The sequence below is a fragment of the Ornithodoros turicata genome, chromosome 8 (genome assembly GCF_037126465.1).
Source record: "Ornithodoros turicata isolate Travis chromosome 8, ASM3712646v1, whole genome shotgun sequence".
Classification (NCBI taxonomy): domain Eukaryota; kingdom Metazoa; phylum Arthropoda; class Arachnida; order Ixodida; family Argasidae; genus Ornithodoros; species Ornithodoros turicata.
This window is the reverse complement of record NC_088208.1, coordinates 19,057,290-19,077,832: the sequence shown is the minus strand read 5'-3', so window position 1 is coordinate 19,077,832 and position 20,543 is coordinate 19,057,290. Positions and strand designations below refer to the sequence as shown.

Sequence of the window (20,543 nt, the reverse complement as noted above, 5' to 3'; positions counted from 1 at the left end):
TGCACGTGTTTTATCACGTGCCCACCTTTTTAAATTTCCCGCCCGCCTTTTTGAATTTCCCGCCATTCGTTAGCTTGTAACGACTGTAACGACGATGAAGCGATTAAGCCCCCTGGGGTTGTTGAAAACGGGAGGCGTACGCCTTTTCTGTGACACTTATGCTGTTCATAATTTTCACAAAAAAGGCGTACGCCTCCCGTTTTCAACAAATCAGGGCAGATAACGATATCATTCGAGTTGATGGTTGACTAGGAGCGTGCTATGCGGTGAAGTTCATTTTTAAGAGTGTAGTGCTGACCGTATACGTACTGCTTGCGACACACTTGTATGAAATATCGCGCCCGGTCCGTAGTTCCCTACGGGCAACGTCTTCTTCGAAAAAGGCCAACTCATCAAACAGTGTCGTACACCGGCCATTTTTGTAACTACCCTGAAGAGGTCGCTTGTGGCAAGACCACAATATTGTCTCGGTAGCGTGCCACAGGCAACATCATTTTGAGGTGGTGTGACATTGTTTATACGTATTCCAGCATAAAGTCACAAGATGAGCGTATATTTTGCCTATGTAAGTTATCTGATGCTTCTTCGGCGACAGATGGTACGCTATTCGTCCGAAGTCTGATTGCATCACATTTGGCAGGTCAGCAGCAGCATGTCGTCTCACTTGCAAGTCTACATGATTTACTGCGAGGATATCGAATAAAACTACTTGCCAAGGTCTAAATAAACTAAAAAAGCGATGCATAGAAACAGCAATCGCGTTGTTTACAAACGCGGCCATTTTTGCGCGCAAGTGTATGTTGACGTTTGCAATGACGAATGACCAGGTCCTATTCAGAAGGTATTGCACTCACCTGGCACGCTATCGTCTATGGACCTGCATGCAGGATGCTTTTTTTATTCGTTACGGTTTCGTTATAAAATAAGTAGCTATGAGAGCAGCATATGTACCGTTTTTTCAGGGGGCTTATATACTGCAAGGCGGACATTCCCTCAACGAAAGTATGTAACTGTTCGATGACTATAATTACCTAAAATACATTAATTACCTCTTTAATTAGGGGCTTCGTGCAGAAGTGAGACATCAGAATGGGAGACAACCCTCGTTCGAAGCCATTCTGTTTTCTTTTCTTTTTTTTAATGATGAAACGAGTACTTTGAAATATCTATCGCCGGATTCTACTTTTTCATAAGAATTCTTAAATAAAAATCTGTAATGTATAAAAGCACCCTGCGTAGTAGCGCACCCGTATGCTACCACGATTCTTTTGCCGTTTGCTCTTTTAATATACGACACGGCCGGAGACACCCACAGAGAAGCTCGGAATTTGGGACAAGTGTGACGAATGCAGTACATGCGACATAACGGTAGCACTTTGTCGCATGGTTGCACATTGTTTGATACAACTTGAGAGGTATACCTGATCGATTGATTGATTGATTGATTGGTAAAAGAAGAAAATGGAGATGTTAGTCCCAAGCCACTCGGGACTGGCACGCGTTGTTTAGGGCACGTTATATGTAAAACAAATGAAGCGGAATGAGGGTGGGGAAAAACGAAGAAAGGGAAACTATACAAATATATACACTTACCTGAGACATATACCTGTTGTGTTCGTCTCAAACTGTTTTGTGGTGGTACTGACGTGTTTGCCTTGATGGAACTTTATACATGGAATAACAACGCAGAACTGAATAAATAATTAGTAATATTTGTTCTAGCTCAGTGATAAGATTGCGTAAACTCTTATTTTGAGTTCGCATGTGGTGCACCTCGGGAAGCGTTCTGATCCGTGTGTAGGTCAGCCAGTGTTGTCCACCCCTGAATCAATTTTAGCCGCACTCAACCAAACACCAGAATCTTGGCTCACATCAGGGATATGCCCTCAGTCGATCTGGTTGTCCCTGGCCTTCCCAGGATCTTACCGAAGTTTGTACCGGAGCTGAACTGTTCCGTTTACGCAGACGGCTAATGTCTGTGGGCATCGGAAGAAAACTCTGGGCAGCTCCGACGAGCCAGTCAAGACGGCATCACGGCGGTCTTGAGAGCGTGCAGAATAGAGCAGCTCGAATTGTTTTAAAAGACTATGGCCCGGTTTCGCCAACGCTGGGTAACTTTGAACTGAGACCACGCTTGAAGTTAACCCTCAATTCTTTTTGGCAAACGTTAGTTGGTGACGTGGTGAATGTTTCAGTAACAATAACTCCCTTTAGTGAAGCACAGTTAAGCGTTAAATTCAAGTCAAGGGACCGTCTATCTCGGTTCAAGTGTTAATCGGCGTTTTATGCAACAATCCAGTGCTACGGCGGTGACACTTAAACTTAATTGGGTTCCCTTGGCTATACACGCAGAAGAAACTTTTTGAAACTTTTGAAACTTTTTTCATGAAAAAAATTTTTTTTCATGACATTTTTTACGATAATACTGGCATTAACAAAAATCGTTTTCTTCTACCTCCTACTTACTTTTCTCACGGTCATCATCCACGGAAAATAAAATAAATATATGCTAGAGCTGACTTATATAAACATTCATGTTTTTTTTTTTTCAAAGTCAATTAATGACTGGAATCGATTACTCTCTGCCATTGCATCAACTGACAACACTTTGCGTTTCTTTAAGAGCGTTTTTGAAATTCAACACCAAAGCAATGTCACTATCAACTAACCCGGGGACGTGCTGTATAATAATTGTTTGTTGTCTTTTGGTGTCCCCGTGTTGTTGCATTAACTTATTTTATTTTTATATTTTTTTTTCTAAGAGCAAACACAAGCTCTTGAATATGTTTCTTGTGTACACTTTTGTTCACAATATCTACATTTTCTCCCCCTACTGTAATGTTATTGGCCAAGTAGGTATTCTGTAAATAACTAAATATATAAACAATCGAGAAGCTGAGTGAAGCAAGTGTCGACCAGTGCCCAGTGTGTGAACAAGCAACAGAGACCGGGAAGACCGCCGTTGCAAAGAGAGATGACCGTGCATGATGACGACACATAATAGTGGAGAAACCGAAACTACTGCATAGTTTCGTCAGTTCTTTTCAAAAATGAGTGAAACTGAGTTCACGGACAGCGTTGGTATTTTGTATATTTGAGTAACATTAGTTTAAGTGTAATGCGATATAAAGTGAACAGTATTTGTTTAGTACATTAACAATTTATGACGGTCGATAAATTAGTCGGGAACCCTACTTCGTTTCAAGATACCAAGGGCATCACATGCTCTTCTTCTTTTCGTTTTGTTTTGCTTCCGTGACTACAGAAGAATACGTCTGCGACGTCCTGACATGAGTCTATACCTGGTGATGTCTACCCAAGAAAGATCATCTTGGACGTCACTTCTCCAGAGTCAATCTTCAACGAGTGTTTCCGAATGACGGAAACCAATGAGAACATACACATTTAATTTATTCATAACTTAAATTAGTTGTCGGAACCTGCGAGACACATAGCTGATGAAGCAGTTTTGAGCCGACGCTATCTCCAACAGATCCGTGCACAGCTCTGCGGGAAGAAAAGAAAAAGTGGTTCAAGGAAACACTATACGTGGTATAGACCGTAGACTATGCATAGGTCATACGTTGGTCGTCGTCGTCTTCCTGTACACAGTCAGTAATCATCTCTCCGAAGACCGTAGGCAGGTTGTTGTACAAGGCCTCACATTGAAGGGCATCCAAGAGGTGGTAGACGGTCACTCTACCTGCATAGCCCTTGTCTTCCACCTGCGAAACCTCTGGTATACGAATTGACGTAAAAACGACATTCAGCACTTACGATGAACATGTTGGCTACGATGCGTCCCACTTCGTGGTAACGGCCGTTTCGCAGCTTGGACGCCAAGGACAGCAGGGCAATCTCCTTACCGCATGCCAGCATCAGGCGGGACACGTTCAAAAGACTCCACTCCTCGGGAACTCCTGCGTTCATTACAGGTCAGTAACGTCAGTCATAACAGTCAGGTGACGATACAGGGTTGCCAAATTGACTACTTTTCTTACTCCGTCGTAGCCGTGACCTACTACTATACTAGAGACCTGGACATCCGCAATGCTCCCAGCACCGGGGTAGTAGTTCTGGCAATCGCCGCTTGGCTATGGGATTTGGCGCTAGCTCGCACTATTCGTTACCACGTGACTTGTCGAAACCGCAGCGATGTATGGTAGGCTGTGTTGACAACGACGAAGCAGTATAAGAGAGATAATAGCGCGTGCTTAGCAACAGCCTGTGTATGATAACGAAAGGAAAGTTAGGTAGCAAGCGAGCTGGTGGTGACGATCCATGACTTGAAAACCCGAGACGAGGTAGGGACGAAAACAGACACACACAAACAACCGTGAGACCGTGTTTGTGTGTGTCTGTTTTCGTCCCTACCTCGTCTAGGGTTTTCAAGTCATGGAGCCTGTGTATCCCTGCGTAGCAGCAGACTAAAGGCGGTGTCAAGGGTGATTCCCTGTCCCCAATAATGGTATGTGGCGCTTGCAGCGGTCACTAACGTAACTAACCCGTGACCCGTCTCTCCCATAGGGGATCGCTAGTATAGAGTAGGTCGTGGTCGTAGCGCCAAAATTTGGGCAATGGCGACTTGGCTATTTTCCGGCTACTTTTGTGGATATTTCTTCGCACAACATAGAGATTCCTCTGCTCCTAAATCTGGGTACTCTTCATCGTGCACCACATAATGGCGAAGTACAATAATGGCCGGTACGATGTCCTTCGGACTGTTTTGTTTGTGCGCTAGCGTTTTAGCACTCGTTATAAAGAGTCCTTCATTCAATACAGGGTGTCCCACCGAAAAAGGGCCAGGGGCTAATGAAAAAACGGAGTGATCTACATAAATGGAACCAACTGTAGGTGCTTGGCTGTTGTGTTGTCTATCCAAAAAGATATTTTTCATCGCCCCTTGCCAATTAATTAGCGGTAATTAATTTTCCAACTTTTTAATTATCGGTTTTAGCTCTCAGATGTCAATGAGGAAGTTGTAATACATGTCGAAAAAGACGCAACTGAAGTGGTTCGAGGTTGCCATGGCTTGTGGTTTAGTTTTTCCCCGGGTTTAAAAATTGGTTTCAGAAGCCGCGCGCACCACAGAGCGCTTCCCATAATTCGGCGCCCGCGTGCGACGATTGCAGTGCACTCTGATAGGTGTGCCGTGAAACAGGTGAAATATCTTCCTCTTGTGTGAAGTGGCCCAATGATGGTCTCCAAGTGCTAATATCAAGGTCAATGTACGCCGGAGGGCGCTGGAATCGTCGCGCGCGGGTGCCGGATTGCCGGACTTTTAAGCCCTGGAAAAAACGAAACCACAAGCCATAGCGACCTCGAACCACTTCAGTTTTGTCTCTTTCGACATCTACTACGACCTCCTCATTGACATCTGAGAGCTAAAATCGATTATTAAAAAGTTGGAAAATTCATTACCACTAATTAATTGACAAGGGGCGATGAAAAAAAAAATTTTTGGATAGACCACACAGCTGCCAAGCACGTACAGTTGGTTGCATTTGTGTAAGCACTCCGCTTTTTTTTTTAGCCCCTGGCCCTTTTTCGGTGGGACACCCTGTATATGATGCCTGCACACCACTGGCTACAGAATTGGCTGCATACAACAGAAACTGGCTAATTTTGGCTACTTTCTCATGGCGCGTTGGCGACTTTTCGGGATTTTGACCTGGCAGCCCAGTCTACGAAAGCATCAACTTAGAGGACCGGGAGAAACAACGTACGGGTTAATTCTTCCAAGACGCTAGAGGTGTCGTCCGGCGTCCAGTTGACAGCATGCGCATGCAGCAGTAAAAGACTCTCGGCTAACTGGTCGATGGCTCGGACCATCGGGTCTGAGAAGCGCCGGTCATCGGGGAGGTCCCACAGGACGCCATCTACAGTAAGCAAAGATCGACTCATGTGCCGCGACTATACAATAAGGGACTGACGTTGGCAGGAAGGGCCGCATAGGATGAAAAGCAGCTGGGCTTTGCAGGCGATCGGGTGAGGCTTGAGGAAAAGGTAGATCCACAGGGCTCGCTCGTAACCGGCCGTCTGGTTGAACACTATCGTTGTCACCAAGTTTCGCAATGTGATTTCTTCTTTGACGTACTTGCCTGCGGAGAAAAATTATTTCAAGCAGACCGTCCCCCCCCCCCCCCCGTCAGTAGTAGGGTTACCAATTGTCGGTATTTACATGCACTGGTAATCACCAGAATGAGAACTGCAAATTGTCTGTTGTATCGAAGTATCTGTTGATAAATGTATCTCGTACAAGTAAATTTACTGTTACTACTAGTTTTTGGACGGCTCATGCAGAAGATTGGCTGGCGATGTCTCCGTCATGGACGTACCGAGAGTGGGGCAAGGTGGAGGCCGTGGCCCCTCCATGGAGTTTCAGGGCCAATTGTGAACTTTGCTTACTCCTTATCCATATAACGTCATAATTTTTCTGAGATGTCATAGTAACACCTGCACGTCACCAGCATCCATCTCCAGGAAGTGAGGGCGATTAGGTTTGCACTCCTCCCCCCCCCCCCCGCAAGCACATTGTCCCACATGGGAAAGATTCCTGGGTACGCCCATGTGCCTCCTGGTTGAATCCCTTAACACAGACCTAGCACTTTGCAACTAACTAATAGCAACTAACTAACTAAATAAAATGTTCCTTTCACTGCATGATAGGAAATACTAGTTTCGTTTCTCGGCGATTTTCGCCGTGTAACTTCACGTTTAAAATATTGCCGCCGAAAACCAGCCATTCGTGGTGGGCGAAAATAGCTAACGATTTTTCGCGCCGAGTTATTTTTTGATACTTAAACACCGTAAACTGGAAACCCTAGCTGTAAGCCATCATTAGGTGAGTCGTTTTTTTTTTTTCCTTCCACTTCGTTGCTGCGTTCACTACTGATATGAAACAACTAAAAGTGCATTCAACAGGGACCTGGTGCGGCATAGACGCAGGTGTTGATGCGCCCACCAGCTGCTGTGTAGGAAATCAGCGCCTCGTAGACACGGGAACATTCGTCGTCGTCCCATCCAGCGATGGCTGCGAACAGGAAGCGGCCAAAGAGATGCCACTGCTTCAAGTCGGACGAAAGGCACGGTGCTGGAATATACTGCACAAGAAGGTTGCCACAAAATTTCCGCGGCTGTCATCCCAATCTGCGTCTTAAAGGGACTATGAAACGATTTTTTTCTTCGTTTCGTTCGAAAGAAGACATTTTTCTGAGTCTAGAACCGAAATTTTACTTTCGTCGCGCGAGCGGATTTCTCGGGAGAGAATTTAAACGGAGCGGCGAAGGGAGGACAGCTGGCGCCGCGCCGTGACGAGCTGTCGAGCGGAGACACAACGGGTAACTTGACGCGACCGCGGCCGGCTCAGCAACACGTCATCGTGACGTGTTGCCGAGCCGAGGAATCCCGCCAGGAGCATGCGCCGTAGGATCCCGCGTATGCGTTCATCGGGAGTGGAAATCTCCATGACAGCAGCTTTAGCGCGATCGGCAGATTTCGGCAGTGGCGGCAGCCACAGCGCGAGCTCGCGGCATTACTTGCCATTGTGCAACACTGGTGACGTAACGGGGAACCGAAGAGCGGTCCGTACAGTTACACCATCGGCAGTGAAATATGCGCGGAAGAGGAGGAACGCGCAAGAGACATTTCCAGCGCGCGCTCCTCGTAGAGTGGAGCGATTTCGTCCGGAAAAATTTGTGGCATATTAGTTTCTCTGCGGGAAGAACAGTTTCCATCGAAAAAAAGTATGGGTGTTCGGGAAATTTCATAGTCCCTTTAAGAAAAAAGAAAAAGAAAAATGTCTCCAAAGTCATTTACAGGGACAGTTCGCTCTTGAGGGATCGGACCGTACGTATATCTTTGTTGGAAATGGTGGTGTATTTTATACTTTACCAGTATTCTGTGTTACTTTGCGTGAAGTTGTATATACGGTATAACTTAGCATCGAAAGGGACCATGGTATCCGCATCGCGAACAGGGGCGGATTTAGGGGGGGGGGGTTCGAATGTCTTGACCCCCCTCAATTCCAGACTTGAACATGGGGTTCAATGAACCAATCCGAGCATGCACCTGGCACTTGTCCATAGCGGACCCCCCCCCCCCCTCGGGAAAATCCTAGATCCGCCCCTGATCGCGAAGCACTGTAATGCACGCGGTTTGAAATTCTCACACTTAGAGACGCAGCGTGACGTCGTGAGACGGCACAGTGACGTTACGGGGGCGTTCCCACCCGTCCCTTGGACAGCGGCGGTCAAGCGAACTAACGGCGCTACGTTCGAGCCTTTCTTCTTTCTTCATTTGTTGGTGCACTCCATGGTGCACTACGTTGCTTCGCCGACGGTCGGTATCACCTTTGCTGTAGTTGACGGCGTACACCGTACAGGACATGGAAAAAGACTATAAGAGAAAGACTAGACCGTAGCGCCGTTAGTTCCCGCGCGCTCCACCGGTGCCACGACGTTGCATGGGCGGCCATGGGGAGCTGTGAAACTGACCTACTTTAAGACTCATTCGCATGTGCGTTTTAAAAAGCGGCGCCGCCTCTCAGAGTCCGGGGCGCAGCCTAGACTCACTAAACAGGGGTACAGAGTATCGCATTCGTTTTCCGCGCCGGAGCCGCCGTTCGGTGTCCGCCATTGGGCCGATCGTGTCACGTGGTTTCTCTTTCCAAGAGAAACCACGTCGTCCATGTTGAGTCCCCTTCATCCAGAACCGGTTTCCTCGGCTGCGAGCTGGTTCGACTGCGCGCTGCTCTCCGGCGGAGAAAGGGGAGATTGGCGTCGCATTCCCAGGCGACGCAGCCGCGCCGGACTCAAGATGGCGGGATCTCTCGCCGGCGTGGCTCACTGTCGCTACTCTGCTCAGTATTTAGTGACTCTAGCGCAGCCGATGAGGGGCCTGTCACACATAGCCAAGCCGCCAGCCTGCAAACGCGCTTCGTTGTTGTTGTTGTTGTTGCTACGTCAAGATCGTGCCCACACTTCCGGCGCTCGTCCTCCAAATTCGCATTGTGAAACATGTTATGTATTTTACCATAATTCTGAAGCATTTCTGCTGGCATCGTCAATGTTGTTGTAACTACAGATGTGACACAGTATAAAGCGCGGACCCCATAACAAGCGACACGCGACGCGCTGCAGAATTTGTCGCTGTCGCGTCTGGTCATGGCGCGACTTCCTGGTCCATTTGAGCAGCGACATTTCGTCGCCGAGAAATGATGTTTTTGGAGAAGCATTGCTTATTTTATTCGAGCTAAGTTGTAAATTGCCATAAATATACCAAAAATAGTATTTCATTCGTCAAAACGAGGAGAACTTGTAATGAAGGTGCTATGTAATATTCACCGTAACGCAGTGGCGCTGCGGTTGAAGTTCCCAACGCCCCGCCCACTTCTTCGTCTGCTACTTTTGTTGGTTGCCCTCTCCACCCTTTCCCTTGCCCACGCGTTCAGTTCTTGTTTCACGCCGTCAAATCTAGCTGGTTTTGTCAAACAACAGGCAACGAACTCAGCGACATGCTACAAATATCTACTGGGAGTAGATGCAGAAATATTCAGCCGCGACTGAGCTTTTTTGACGCTCGTGTGGCGGCAGTGACGTCGATTTTGTCGCTTCTCGCGTGTATCTGCCGCGTGTCGCTTGTTATGGGATTCGGGCTTAACACAGATGCGGAGAAGGAATGGCTGAAGAAGCGAGACACATGTTTACCTATACGGACGACCAACACACGGTCACACACAAGTCGTATTTGTTTTTTGTCGATTCTGTGGTTTATGCAAATAGACCTCTCTTTGTTTGTAAACAAATGACGTCATAGTGTTCGACAGCGCCACCAATTTGGTAGAGTTGAACTACGCTCGAAGCTAGGGGAGAACGAGGTCGCGCCCGAAAGCCACGGTCTTGAGGGGATTACGACGGTCCCTGAAAGGGGCGCGACCTTCAATCCTGCTTTTCTTTCAATAGGAGGTAGCGAACAAGCGCTCATTCATGGAACCCAGCCCTTCACTTCCGAGTTGTTTCGGTTTCAGTCTGTATCTGCCAACGTCATGATGACTTTTCTCGGGTAGAGGTCTAAAGCTTCACCCTTGGCGAATTCGGGTGGTCATTTCGTGGCAACTTTTTTTGTCAGGTCCCGAGCAGTCATGTTCGCGTGGCGCTTTCCGGAATTTGCCAGTTAGCACCTTTTTCGCCCGCCCTCCAAACGGTACCGAGGAGCGGGTTCTCCAACTATTGCTGGTGTAGTCACATCCGCACTGGAACCGTGGCGAGTGCCCTCATTGGCCCGCACGTAGAAATTCACGTGGTTTAGCAGACGACGGAACTCGAAGACGGGCGATCGCGATGCCCCTAGCGTGATCCAAGCGACTGAAACCGCAAAATTGCTGGCACTCATGTTCGCGTGACAACGGTCACGTGATCCAGCTCGGGCTCTGCTTTTCGGCACTTTTCGGTGGAATAGGGCGCCTCCTCTCATTCCTTCCCCCAACGTGGAGCGGAGAGCGCTGTTGCTAAGCGACAGACATCAAAGTTCTCTGTGACGTCACTTACTATTGGAGAATCCGAAACGATGAAGTTTTGCAGATTCTTTCGAAAATTTCTGCAAGCGCCTAATGCGCGGCATTGATATGGTCTGACCGGGATATGACTGGGTCTTATTTCGAAATAGATTAATTCTAAAGAAACTGCTAAGAGATCGAAACGGGAATACCTTTGTGATGAAATTGACCATGAGATTGAGCCTCTCTTTGGTGGGGTACAGGCAGGTGACTCGTTTCATCAAGATCCCTGCAAGGAAGGCCGTATTAAGAGATGTCTTCATGGGTACCTATCGAAGGAAGTACCGAGCGCAGACGCCTGCGCGGACGGGTCCTCGCGGGGAAGGGGGTCCAGATGGCGACGTAAACTTTGGCAGAAGTGAAGGACCTCATCTCGCATCCATTTCGAGCACAGTGACAGTATGCTCAATTCATGGGCTGCATTATAGTCACTGCATTAGTCTCTGCCCCCCTGTCCCTGTCCAGTCCTTACCGTCGCAGAAGGAAAGGATGTGATGAAGAAGTTCGGGAGGTAGTTTTGTCATGAAGGCATCAGTGGAAGGACGAGGGCGCAGGTTGTACACGCCACGTTCTGTGTAACGTCATCCATATTAGCGGCAGGAAGAACACGTTGATCGTATTATTGTGACATTTCGTCAATGTGTTTACATACCGGGTGTCCCACCGAAATCCCCCGGCTGGATAATTCGTGAACAGGTGGCGCCATCGAAGAAATTTCTTTTTGTAAGATCCTTGGGACATCGGCTATGAACTGAGTACTGAGCGGCTCATTTGCATACGCCCACTAACTAAATAAAGATCCTAACTGTTAAATTTTGCTTCGCACGCTTACGGAACCTCTGTTTTACGCATCAGGACCTTCAGCGAGAAATATTGCAAGAAAAAAAAAACCGCATCGACACTTAGAGATTTTTTAGGAGTAATTAATCGGTTTCGGTTTACATATTTCTTGCGCGGAGCAGTGCACCAATACGCTCTTTGGATCAGCTATCCGGCTGTCAATTTCGTGTTAATCCGCCTGGTTCACGCACGGGGGCGACGGAAGATTAGGAACAGCCGCAAGAGATGCTTTAATATTCCTTATCAAAGCGACTGGTAAACAGCGCTGGCGGTTCTGTCGTTCCGTATAGTATAGCTGATCCAAAGAGCGCATTGATGCACTGCTCCGCGCAAGAAATATGTAAACCGAAACCAATTAATTACTCGGAAAAATCACTAAGTGTCGACGCGGTTTTTTTCTTGCAATATTTTTCGCTGAAGGTCCCGATGCGTAAAACAGAGGTTCCGTAAGCGTGCGAAGTAAAATTTAAAATTTAGGATGTTTATTTAATTAGTGAGCGTATGCAAATGAGCCGCTCACTACTCAGTTCATATAGCCGATGTCCCAAGGATCTTTACAAAAAAGAAATTTCTTCGATGGCGTCACCTGTTCACGAATTATCCAGACGGGGGATTTCGGTGGGACACCCGGTATTATTGCTTTGTATGGTTTCCTTGGCAGATTTGTAACAGATCGCTGCGGTAGCTTAGCTTAGCTAGGCCGTTTAGGTTTACTCATGTACCCTTATCTGCGCTTTGAATTTGTTTTTAACTACACCGGAAAATATCACTTTCGCTATGACTGATTGGTGTGGTGAAGGAGTACGGAAGGAAGCCACTTTTTGTTTGCGAACCGGAGTCCATTACTTTCACGCTGTTCGCCTCTCGGTCGTCAACCCATCACCCGTGACGCACATCAATGTTAGTAATATACTATGCAGAAAATCCCGATAGGTGCTCGCATTTGATTCTCATTGTGCTTACGCTCAGTTGGGATTGACATGAAACTTATATCATGCGGGAGCGGCGAACGGAGAGAGATTTCGGCGGAAAATCAATTACACTTGTTGCTACTTCTGCCAGTAGTGTGCGGCAGCAACTTTATTCGATGCTGTACTCACCGATGTGAAAGCAATTCATTCCTAAATTTATCTTTGACTGACTTTATCTCAAGCGCTCTGTTCTTGACACTGTTGGTAAGCAGACGACACTTACCTCGTCTGCGCACTTAGAGATTCTGATTCATTGAAATCGCTGTCAGGCGCGTAAATGTACGTGAACCATTCTTTGACTAATATTTCTCGGTTTTTCGACGTACACAGTTCACGTTTTACCGGTTAAATTTGACCGACTGTTCAAGAAGCGATTTAACAATTGGATGTCGTCTGCTAACGCGGCGTAGTGTCGATAAAAAAAAAAGTAGCAACCCCCAAGCGGTCGCTTTTGGCAAAATTACCATCTTATCCACGTGACATTTTCCTGGTTCACGTCACCACATGTCATAGGCAACATTTGTTTATGTTCCGTTTTGGCGCTGACTGACGAATGTGTATTTTATAATACGTTAATATTGTGTGAATGTGCAATGCGTATTTTGCTGGTGCAAGCAGTGTAAGTTACAAGGTGCTTTTTGCTCGACGTAGCAGTTTATTCCTGCGAATTCTCACTGCATCACATCGGCTCTTTTGCACTGATGTCGTTACACTTCGTTGTGAATGGCGAGTAGGTGTTTAGCTGCAAGAATACTGGATAAAACTCATCGGTGTAGATCGATAGTCGTTGCAACACGACGCGCAGAAACAGAAGTCGTTGTGTTTGGAACTGATGTGCTGCTATGAGCAAAGACCAAGGGCCGGCAAAGCAAATAGTAATGGCAGATGGCAACATTTAACTAACTACTAATTTACTTGTTCTGACAACTGCATACTAAATTTATCCAGCTCACTTGCCTCACAGTGATTTACCGAGATCCCTCCACACCCCCGAATAGTGGTGACATCCCCCTAACCTGTGCACCGCCTACAAGGGGACTCTGCTATTTCAGCTCTAGAAGCATGTCGGTAATGATACGTACGGCTGTTATGACGTAACTCTAATAATGCCTCCCTCCCCCCATTCCAGTGTTTGGGATTCTAGATAAATAACTAGCCACATATCCCTATGCTCTACATAATTTTCGTCGCTTTGTAGATAACCTCCTTGGAAATACGTTGCAGGGGCAAACATCATTCCAAGGAAATCGGGGTACTTCTTCAGTGAAAACTAATGCATGATTTTTGCATTAGACTTGCTTTTGGCTCAACATTGTAACAGATATGAGTCGCATCAAAATAAAAGAAACACACCGTACTTTTAAAATTTACTCTTAACACCACGAAGCAACTCTGCCTATGAGTACAGACGTAGAGATTGCGAGTGGGGGACGCCGGGCGGTTACTACGCGTCCTGGGCCGACTTCAGTGGGAACTCTGTCAACATACGTCTGAAAAGTCTGCCAGAACAAGCTGTCCGGCTAAATTAGCAAAAGAAGCTGTCTAAACAACGGAATGCAGCATGTAGGCGTAACTCAGTAGAAGCCACCTGTAAGCGTATATCTTGATCCGGTAAGAATGTGCATGCACAAGAACTACACCGTTTGAAGAAGCCATACATTTTAATACATTTATACAAATCTCTTTTTCTTACAAAGTTCACCCTGGTGTACATCATTGTTTCTGCGGCTGGCACTCAAAAGGCATGTAGTGTGCAATACTAAGGTGCATCAAAACGGTCGAAGGTTCCGTGACACTGCTGCTTTTTGTTCGGATTGTTCTTGTTTCCCCCCCTTCCCTCGACGGAAAAATGTTTATAGTGCTCAGGCAGCAGCGGCACCTCGTGTGGCATCGGACACCTTCGACCTTACTAACTACAGGAGGCTCGGATTATATCTGCGCTGGGCTGTTGCAGCAAGAGGCACAGTGGCGTGGTCAAATACTTTGGCGCTCGCAAAATGTATGTTGGTCTCAGGCATTCACTAGTTATGTGCGTGACTACATCTATGTTCAGCAGTATTAGGTATAAAACTGTACAGCATAAATATAGAGAAGTTCTATTTGGCAATGTAAAGGATGTTAAGATGTTTTACCGGTTTGCACGTAGCACCTGGCACGGTGGAAAAAGATGCAATTTAAGTACAGTGTGAATACCACGTGTGGCTTCGGTCTCTCAAGTAGTGTCGATGCGTTGTAAAGCACTCCAATGTAGTGTCTGCCTTAAAGGGACGGTCGCACGCGTTCTGGTGGATTTCAAAGCTATGGTGTCATTTTATTCCTCGTCGGCCACTGACAGCAATATCGAAGACCTCACGTGGAATAGTGGCGTGATTTGACTGTTATTCGATGGGGTACGTGGCAAGAGCAGACACCGCAGTTCCCTCTCTGGAAAAATGAGGAAACGTCGCTCCCAAAGCTCCATTCGGAACAAGGCCTTGAGAACAGAAATGCCGCAGACCGAATTCCATAACACACCACAAGCGACAAATTTGGTGTCGGCGGCACCCGGGTTCTAGCGTCAAAATAGCTATGTTGCGGCTACAAAATCTTGCGTCTACTCCTCGTAGATAGTTGTCGCCAGTGACCGTTGCGTGCCCAAATCCGCTAGATTTTGGCGGTATGTAGCTGGAGCGAATGATAAAGCACTGAGATGTGGGGGGCAACAGTGGGTAAATCAACACAACGAAATTTCGAGCTTCCAGGTGGAAAGTAGCCGTTTGAATCGATGGTTATCGCGTGTGATCAAAATCTATTGTACATTGTGTGCAATCAGATAGAACTGCTGCGCCACCACAGACACATATATCGTAAACTTACGTTAGCGTAAGTTTTTCTCTTTGTTTATTTTCCTGTGGCGTTTCAGTCGAAATTTCGTGACATTTGAGACAGGTATGCCGCATCATTAGGGTTTTTCGTTTTCGGGTTAAACCAGACTTTTCACGATAGTTCCCCCCTAAACAAGTTTTCAAGAATTCGGGTCATACCTGATATCTACCCGAAATCGTTGTGGTCCTTCAACTTGTCGTTCTAGATAAACCATCAGAAAAGTGAGCTATTTGTGACAAGCTATTTGTCCTCCTTTTATAATCCCTTCCCGCAGGAGTCAAAGACGAGCTTTTGTGGAGCTCGGGGAAGTGTTTGAATGCCGCTGTCGTTCACTGCCCCAGCTCCGAGCAGAAATATAAAGATTCTTGTTTCTCGTTCCAGTGTCACAGCAGTGGCTTGTCTCATATGCCTTTCGTTTCACCCGAAAATTCCCCGATGACATATCAAACAGAGATCGTAGCGCCCAATTTATCCCCAAACTCTCGTATGTAAATAGCACCCGATTTTTCCCTCCCAAATTTGAAAAATCACAAGACCTGAAAACGAAGAACCCTACGCATAATAAATTCAAAAGTACAAATATTTCTATCGCAAATGTAGTTTTGTTGCTAGCGACAGAATCTGTAGCGTGTCGAGTGTTATGGGATCCGGCGTTTACCTGGCGTCTGAACGGCACCTTTCTCCCCCGAGCGTCACCCTCTCACTCCTCCGGTTCGGGAGTGACGTCGCGCCGTCGGAGCCTCCGCAGCTGCGGAAAGAAGCACCAATCGTTAAAATTTGTTTGTTCCATATCTAAGCACTTTCAGACGAAAAAATTAGCCGAGTAGATTGCCGGCCGATGCCGAACGTAGCCGTACTGGTTTCATACATGGGTTTTCCAATGCGACCGTCCCTTCAAGTGTTTTCAGATGCTCAGCCAGTAGAACGAAGTTAACTTGTCTACCTTTGATACGACCCAAAGCACGATGCCGTTTTTGTAGACTACGTATTAGACAGGAAAACTTGGCATCCTTGGGATACGATTTACATGAAAGGTTTGTACATTTGAACTGCACGAGCATTGCACGCAGAGGTGGGCAAACTTATGAGCCATAATGTTTGAGCCAAACGTAATTTTGGGTCCGTATTATCTTTTGATAACTGCATCAGCTGTACCTGGCACAAGAAAGACATTAATCTCAAGCAACACAACATCTTGTTACAATATTGGCAATACTGGCGCAATATTGATCCAATAATGGGCCGACATTGCCAATATTGGGCCAAGATGTTGTGCTGCCCGGGATAACGACACATATGTCGTCTGCTTCAGTGGGTGGAGGTAACGTTTGTAGTGGGACGGCAAAAGGGTACGGAATGCTTGTTGAGAATGTGCTCTATGGTACCATTCAAGGATCTGCTCAAACATTAGAGGTCCAGATGTGCATCTCGGGTATCGGATTCAAACACGGTGAAAATAAAACCGGCTGGAAGCGTTCATGTGCAGAATGCCTGCCGCGTGTCGTCGGATGGGAGATAGAAGATTCCGCTCTGCCACCTCTGTCGTGTAACGCTGCAGCAGGATTAACAGTGTGGGTGACAATTTCACGGTGGAAAAATTAACAGTGTGGCTACAAAGTGTTCTCTCCCAATGTATATTCGCATATATAACTATTTCTTTGCATATAGTACTCTCGTAATAAATAGTGGTAGGCAAAAATAGAAGATTTCTACGAAGCGAGGAGCTTTCCTTGCACCACGTGTGATTGTCATCACTCTACGTGGCAAAAACGGCGACAGGCTTTTTTTTAGCACGTGTTGGCACATGTAGATGGCTTGGCACCAAGACGTGTGTTCATGGTTACGTACAATGTTTTTGTGGTGATCAGATACGAGCACTATCACAGATCACTCAGATCAAGCTGTCTTCACCGCAAAATGTCCGTCGGAGCTCCCGTTTACAACTTTGCCGCCAGCTACAACCCTCTTCATTACAGCAGGTTCCATCAGCACTAACATGGCTCGCGAGACAGCTAAAATGAATTTTGATCGAAGCAAGTTCAAGCAGACACGGACAATGGGCACAGTGCTTATCGGTAAGGTGTTGTAGGTACGGTGACAGCAAACTCATACTGCTGTCACGCAGGCGTTTCAATGGTCCTTGAAATGAGTGATGATGGTGATAGGACACTTCTACGTGCCCAGTTTGAATCACCATAGGCTGGGATGGTCCTCGGCTTGGGGAAGGTTCGCGAAATGCCATTCAACTAAACTGCCATTGAAACATTCACTAAATAAATGCACGCAGTAAACCTGCGAGGAGTGCTATGAGAAGTCCCAAAACTTCAGTGTAACAGTTATTACATGTCGCAGACATTCAATAAATTACTATTCTACTTTTGACATCATGCTCCAGCATGATGTTGATGCCATGTACAGTCTTAACAAAAATTCATAATAAATTAGTAGTGATGTGCGATGAACAATTCAAGCACTATTAAGATTACTTTTTCTTTTTTTTTTTTGCTGTGCGTTTTATGTCACTATAAACACCTTTTTGTCTGCTAAAACTAATGCAGACGACGTGTGTAGCACCATCCGGTGCGTAACGTGTTGCCGTCTAAAGAACGTATGTGTGGACCTGTTTTATGACGCTTGGGGGCGCTGCTAACCATTTCCGGCCGTGTCGCCGGCTGTTTATCCATACACCGTCACGTATCGCCTACACTGCAGCTCGGAATGTGCCACAAGGGGTCCCACAAAACAGATTACGTTCTCGGTACAGTGGTAAGGCAGGGAGCACGTCTGACACAACCGTCAAGTAAGGGCGCCCTCCACTAGATGGTGCTGCGGTCCCCGGGCAAAACTTTAGTGCAACATGCCCATAGGTCTGTGTAGCAGCGGGACAGCATCAGTGGCGCTTGAAGTGTTCAATAGCCATTGCCTTCAATGACCATTCAAATGCCTGTGTGACAGCAGTATGAGAAGTACCCACATTATACTCGAAGCCCAAGGTACGAGAAAAATGTCGCCTTGACGACAAATGGCTTCTTACAGTAGTTCTCGGAACAGTTTTTTTTTTTAGAATGTAGCTTAACAGAATTTAGAGCATGTAGCAGTTTTCAAATACAGACCGAATGTAACATCAGGGTGCCGTTCTTATTGTACGATTCTGCTGTATGTTCACCTGACTCTCGCAATCTTCGCCCAGTTCTCTGTTATCTTTGGCAGCATCAGTGATCCCTTCAACGCAATTCAGTCAAGAAAGCATCCATTTCTGTGCACCATGGGCACTGGCACATGCAGTTTTCGTTGTTGAAAAAGGCTACACTCGACTATGAACAGGAGGGGGGGAAGGGCTTTCGATTCAGGAAGAAATGTACTTTCTCCCTGGCATAGGAATGGCACTTCAGCAGGCTTTTGTTGCACTTTTTTTGGCACTGGTGCATCAACTTGTACTGCAGAAGCAGCTCACTGGCTTCTAGATGTGGCACTGGTGGCAGCAATGGAAGCAGTATAATACATGTCCCGTTTAGAACAACAGAAATCAATCTGTTGGGCAGAAAGATGCTCGAAGGAGAACCATAAGGCTGGGTACTCTTGCAGAAAGAAGTCTAGGGCCAAAATGTTTGAGATCAAATTTGATGGAGGAACTCTCTCGCTGCTGCTCTTTCAGAATGGACACAGCACGTATTTACATTCCACGGAAGGGCTTGGCAAAAGGGCAAGATTCCTTGTGCTACGAACGGAGACTAGTACACCTTCGGTCATGTAGAAGGCAACACTGGAGTGCTGAACGCTTGACCGACTTGCGTCCCCGAGCATGATTGCAGGGAGTGGTGGCATTTGATTGCTGGGCTTTCGACGTAAATGCGGTAGTTTGCTAATGTTCCCTCGTTACAGATTCATATGGTGTCGTCCACTTGTAGTCACCATTTTGTCCCCCTCTCTTGCAAACTGTCGAATGTAAAAAAATTGATTTTTTTTAGACAACTGCAGGCACTTGAGCACTAGGTATAAGCCCTGCTTCTTGTCCTGGTTATTCTTGGAACAACATCGTTGCATGCCTCTGCTGTCTGCACCATGTTAGGAACTGTCCTGATGACTGTTGGGTTGGGACAATCTCCATACTCGTCTCGTGTCCCTTTCCGAAGCCGAGCAAACGTTGGGACCAGTTGTGAGATGGTGTGTAGCAGTCTCGATGACGTCCGACAGCTCCTCTAACTGAAGTATGAAGGCAGCATCTAGTTTCAGCTTGACACCGCAAGTTCCGCAAGCAGCGCATTTCATCGCCGCATCGTGCAAAACTCTCAAAGATCGGTCCTTCCTGAATCTCGTACACCGCAGGATGTCCTGCAAATTTTAGACTAGCGCCACACCTTTAGGATCGGCCTGCCAACGAGTCCACCACGAGGGACACCACAAGGGATTCACAGTCTTGGCACACCCGTCGTGATACACACATCGAGTGGATATGTGATGCCCTGTGGCGTGCGGATCGCCCCGTACAGTCTCTACGAACACGGGCTGAGGAACACGAGGAAACTGACGTGCGTCTCTCCGCAAGACGCGTGCAGCCAGAAGGACTAGGAGCACGAGTATGCAGCCTCCAGCGATGGGCACTGCAATGACTGCTGCCCGGAACCAGATGAGGCGCTCTTGAGCGGATTCATCGCTTTCGATGATGTAGTCGCTTGGCAGGACACGTCCAAACGCCTGACCTGCATCGAGGAAGACAATGTAGAGCGTAAGCAAACCATCAGTGCATTAGGTTATTGATAAAAACTTTATCAATAGCGAGTGTTCTCAAGCGCTGCAGCACAGGAAAAACATGAAGCTGTCCCATGCCTGCCAGCTGTTCCAAAATGATGTGAAATCTGCTGTGCGCCTGCCTCAAAAGTAATACTCCCAGTTTCTAGTGTTTCCTGCATAATATTTCCCGCTTTCAAACGCACGCGTCTCACAATGTCTCCATCTGTTTCGCACCTCTGCGAAACCAGTTTGTTAAAAAATCGCAATATGTGCAGCTAATAAGTACGATCTGTCGTTAACAACTTCTACAATGCACACTGCATAGTCTTTGTGTGGCCACCTGCGGTTTTTCCTGTGCATCTCAGTCAGACCTGTAAAAATTACTTTTCTAAATTGAATTACAATTTCAATTGCAGGTTCAGAAAAGTAATTAAATTACAGTTACAATAACTGATTTTCTATTGTAATTCAATTACAAATACAATTACTCTAAAAAGTAATTGCACTACATTGAATTACATTCACAAAGTTCTCTGCAATGTGCAAGCTTAGATGTTTGAGCCTGCTGGCCGGCATCAGCC

The 20,543-nt window shown here is 46.6% G+C and overlaps 2 protein-coding genes across 2 annotated transcripts in view; both read right to left on the bottom strand.

Annotated features, from left to right (window-relative positions):
- Positions 1-3,414: 3,414 nt before the first annotated feature.
- Positions 3,415-18,487, bottom strand: LOC135366600 (F-box only protein 47-like). The gene is made up of 11 exons (XM_064599379.1): positions 18,398-18,487; positions 15,890-15,979; positions 11,028-11,126; positions 10,841-10,972; positions 10,708-10,784; positions 6,929-7,103; positions 5,934-6,101; positions 5,727-5,879; positions 3,778-3,920; positions 3,584-3,725; positions 3,415-3,507 (listed from the first exon to the last, which is right to left on the bottom strand). Exons 3-11 carry the CDS (start codon positions 11,077-11,079, stop codon positions 3,422-3,424), a joined length of 1,128 nt encoding a protein of 375 aa, XP_064455449.1. The 5' UTR covers positions 11,080-11,126; positions 15,890-15,979; positions 18,398-18,487; the 3' UTR covers positions 3,415-3,421.
- LOC135366601 (BMP and activin membrane-bound inhibitor homolog) overlaps positions 14,022-20,543 on the bottom strand; it is a 43,354-nt gene continuing 36,832 nt past the window's right edge. The window contains exon 3 of the mRNA XM_064599380.1: positions 14,022-19,931. Within this exon, the coding sequence (XP_064455450.1) occupies positions 19,573-19,931 (359 nt within the window). The 3' untranslated portion in view covers positions 14,022-19,572. The remainder of the gene's footprint in view (positions 19,932-20,543) is intronic.

What these genes read in the sequence shown, in the direction of transcription:
- LOC135366600 (XM_064599379.1), bottom strand. Translation starts at nt 11,079, where the DNA reads ATGACAAAACTACCTCCCGAACTTCTTCATCACATCCTTTCCTTCTGC. An exon ending in ATGCGGCCCTTCCTGCCAAC is followed by an intron (nt 5,880 to 5,933) that starts GTCAGTCCCTTA and finishes TGCTTACTGTAG; the next exon opens with ATGGCGTCCTGTGGGACCTC. An exon ending in TCGTAGCCAACATGTTCATC is followed by an intron (nt 3,726 to 3,777) that starts GTAAGTGCTGAA and finishes GAGGTTTCGCAG; the next exon opens with GTGGAAGACAAGGGCTATGC.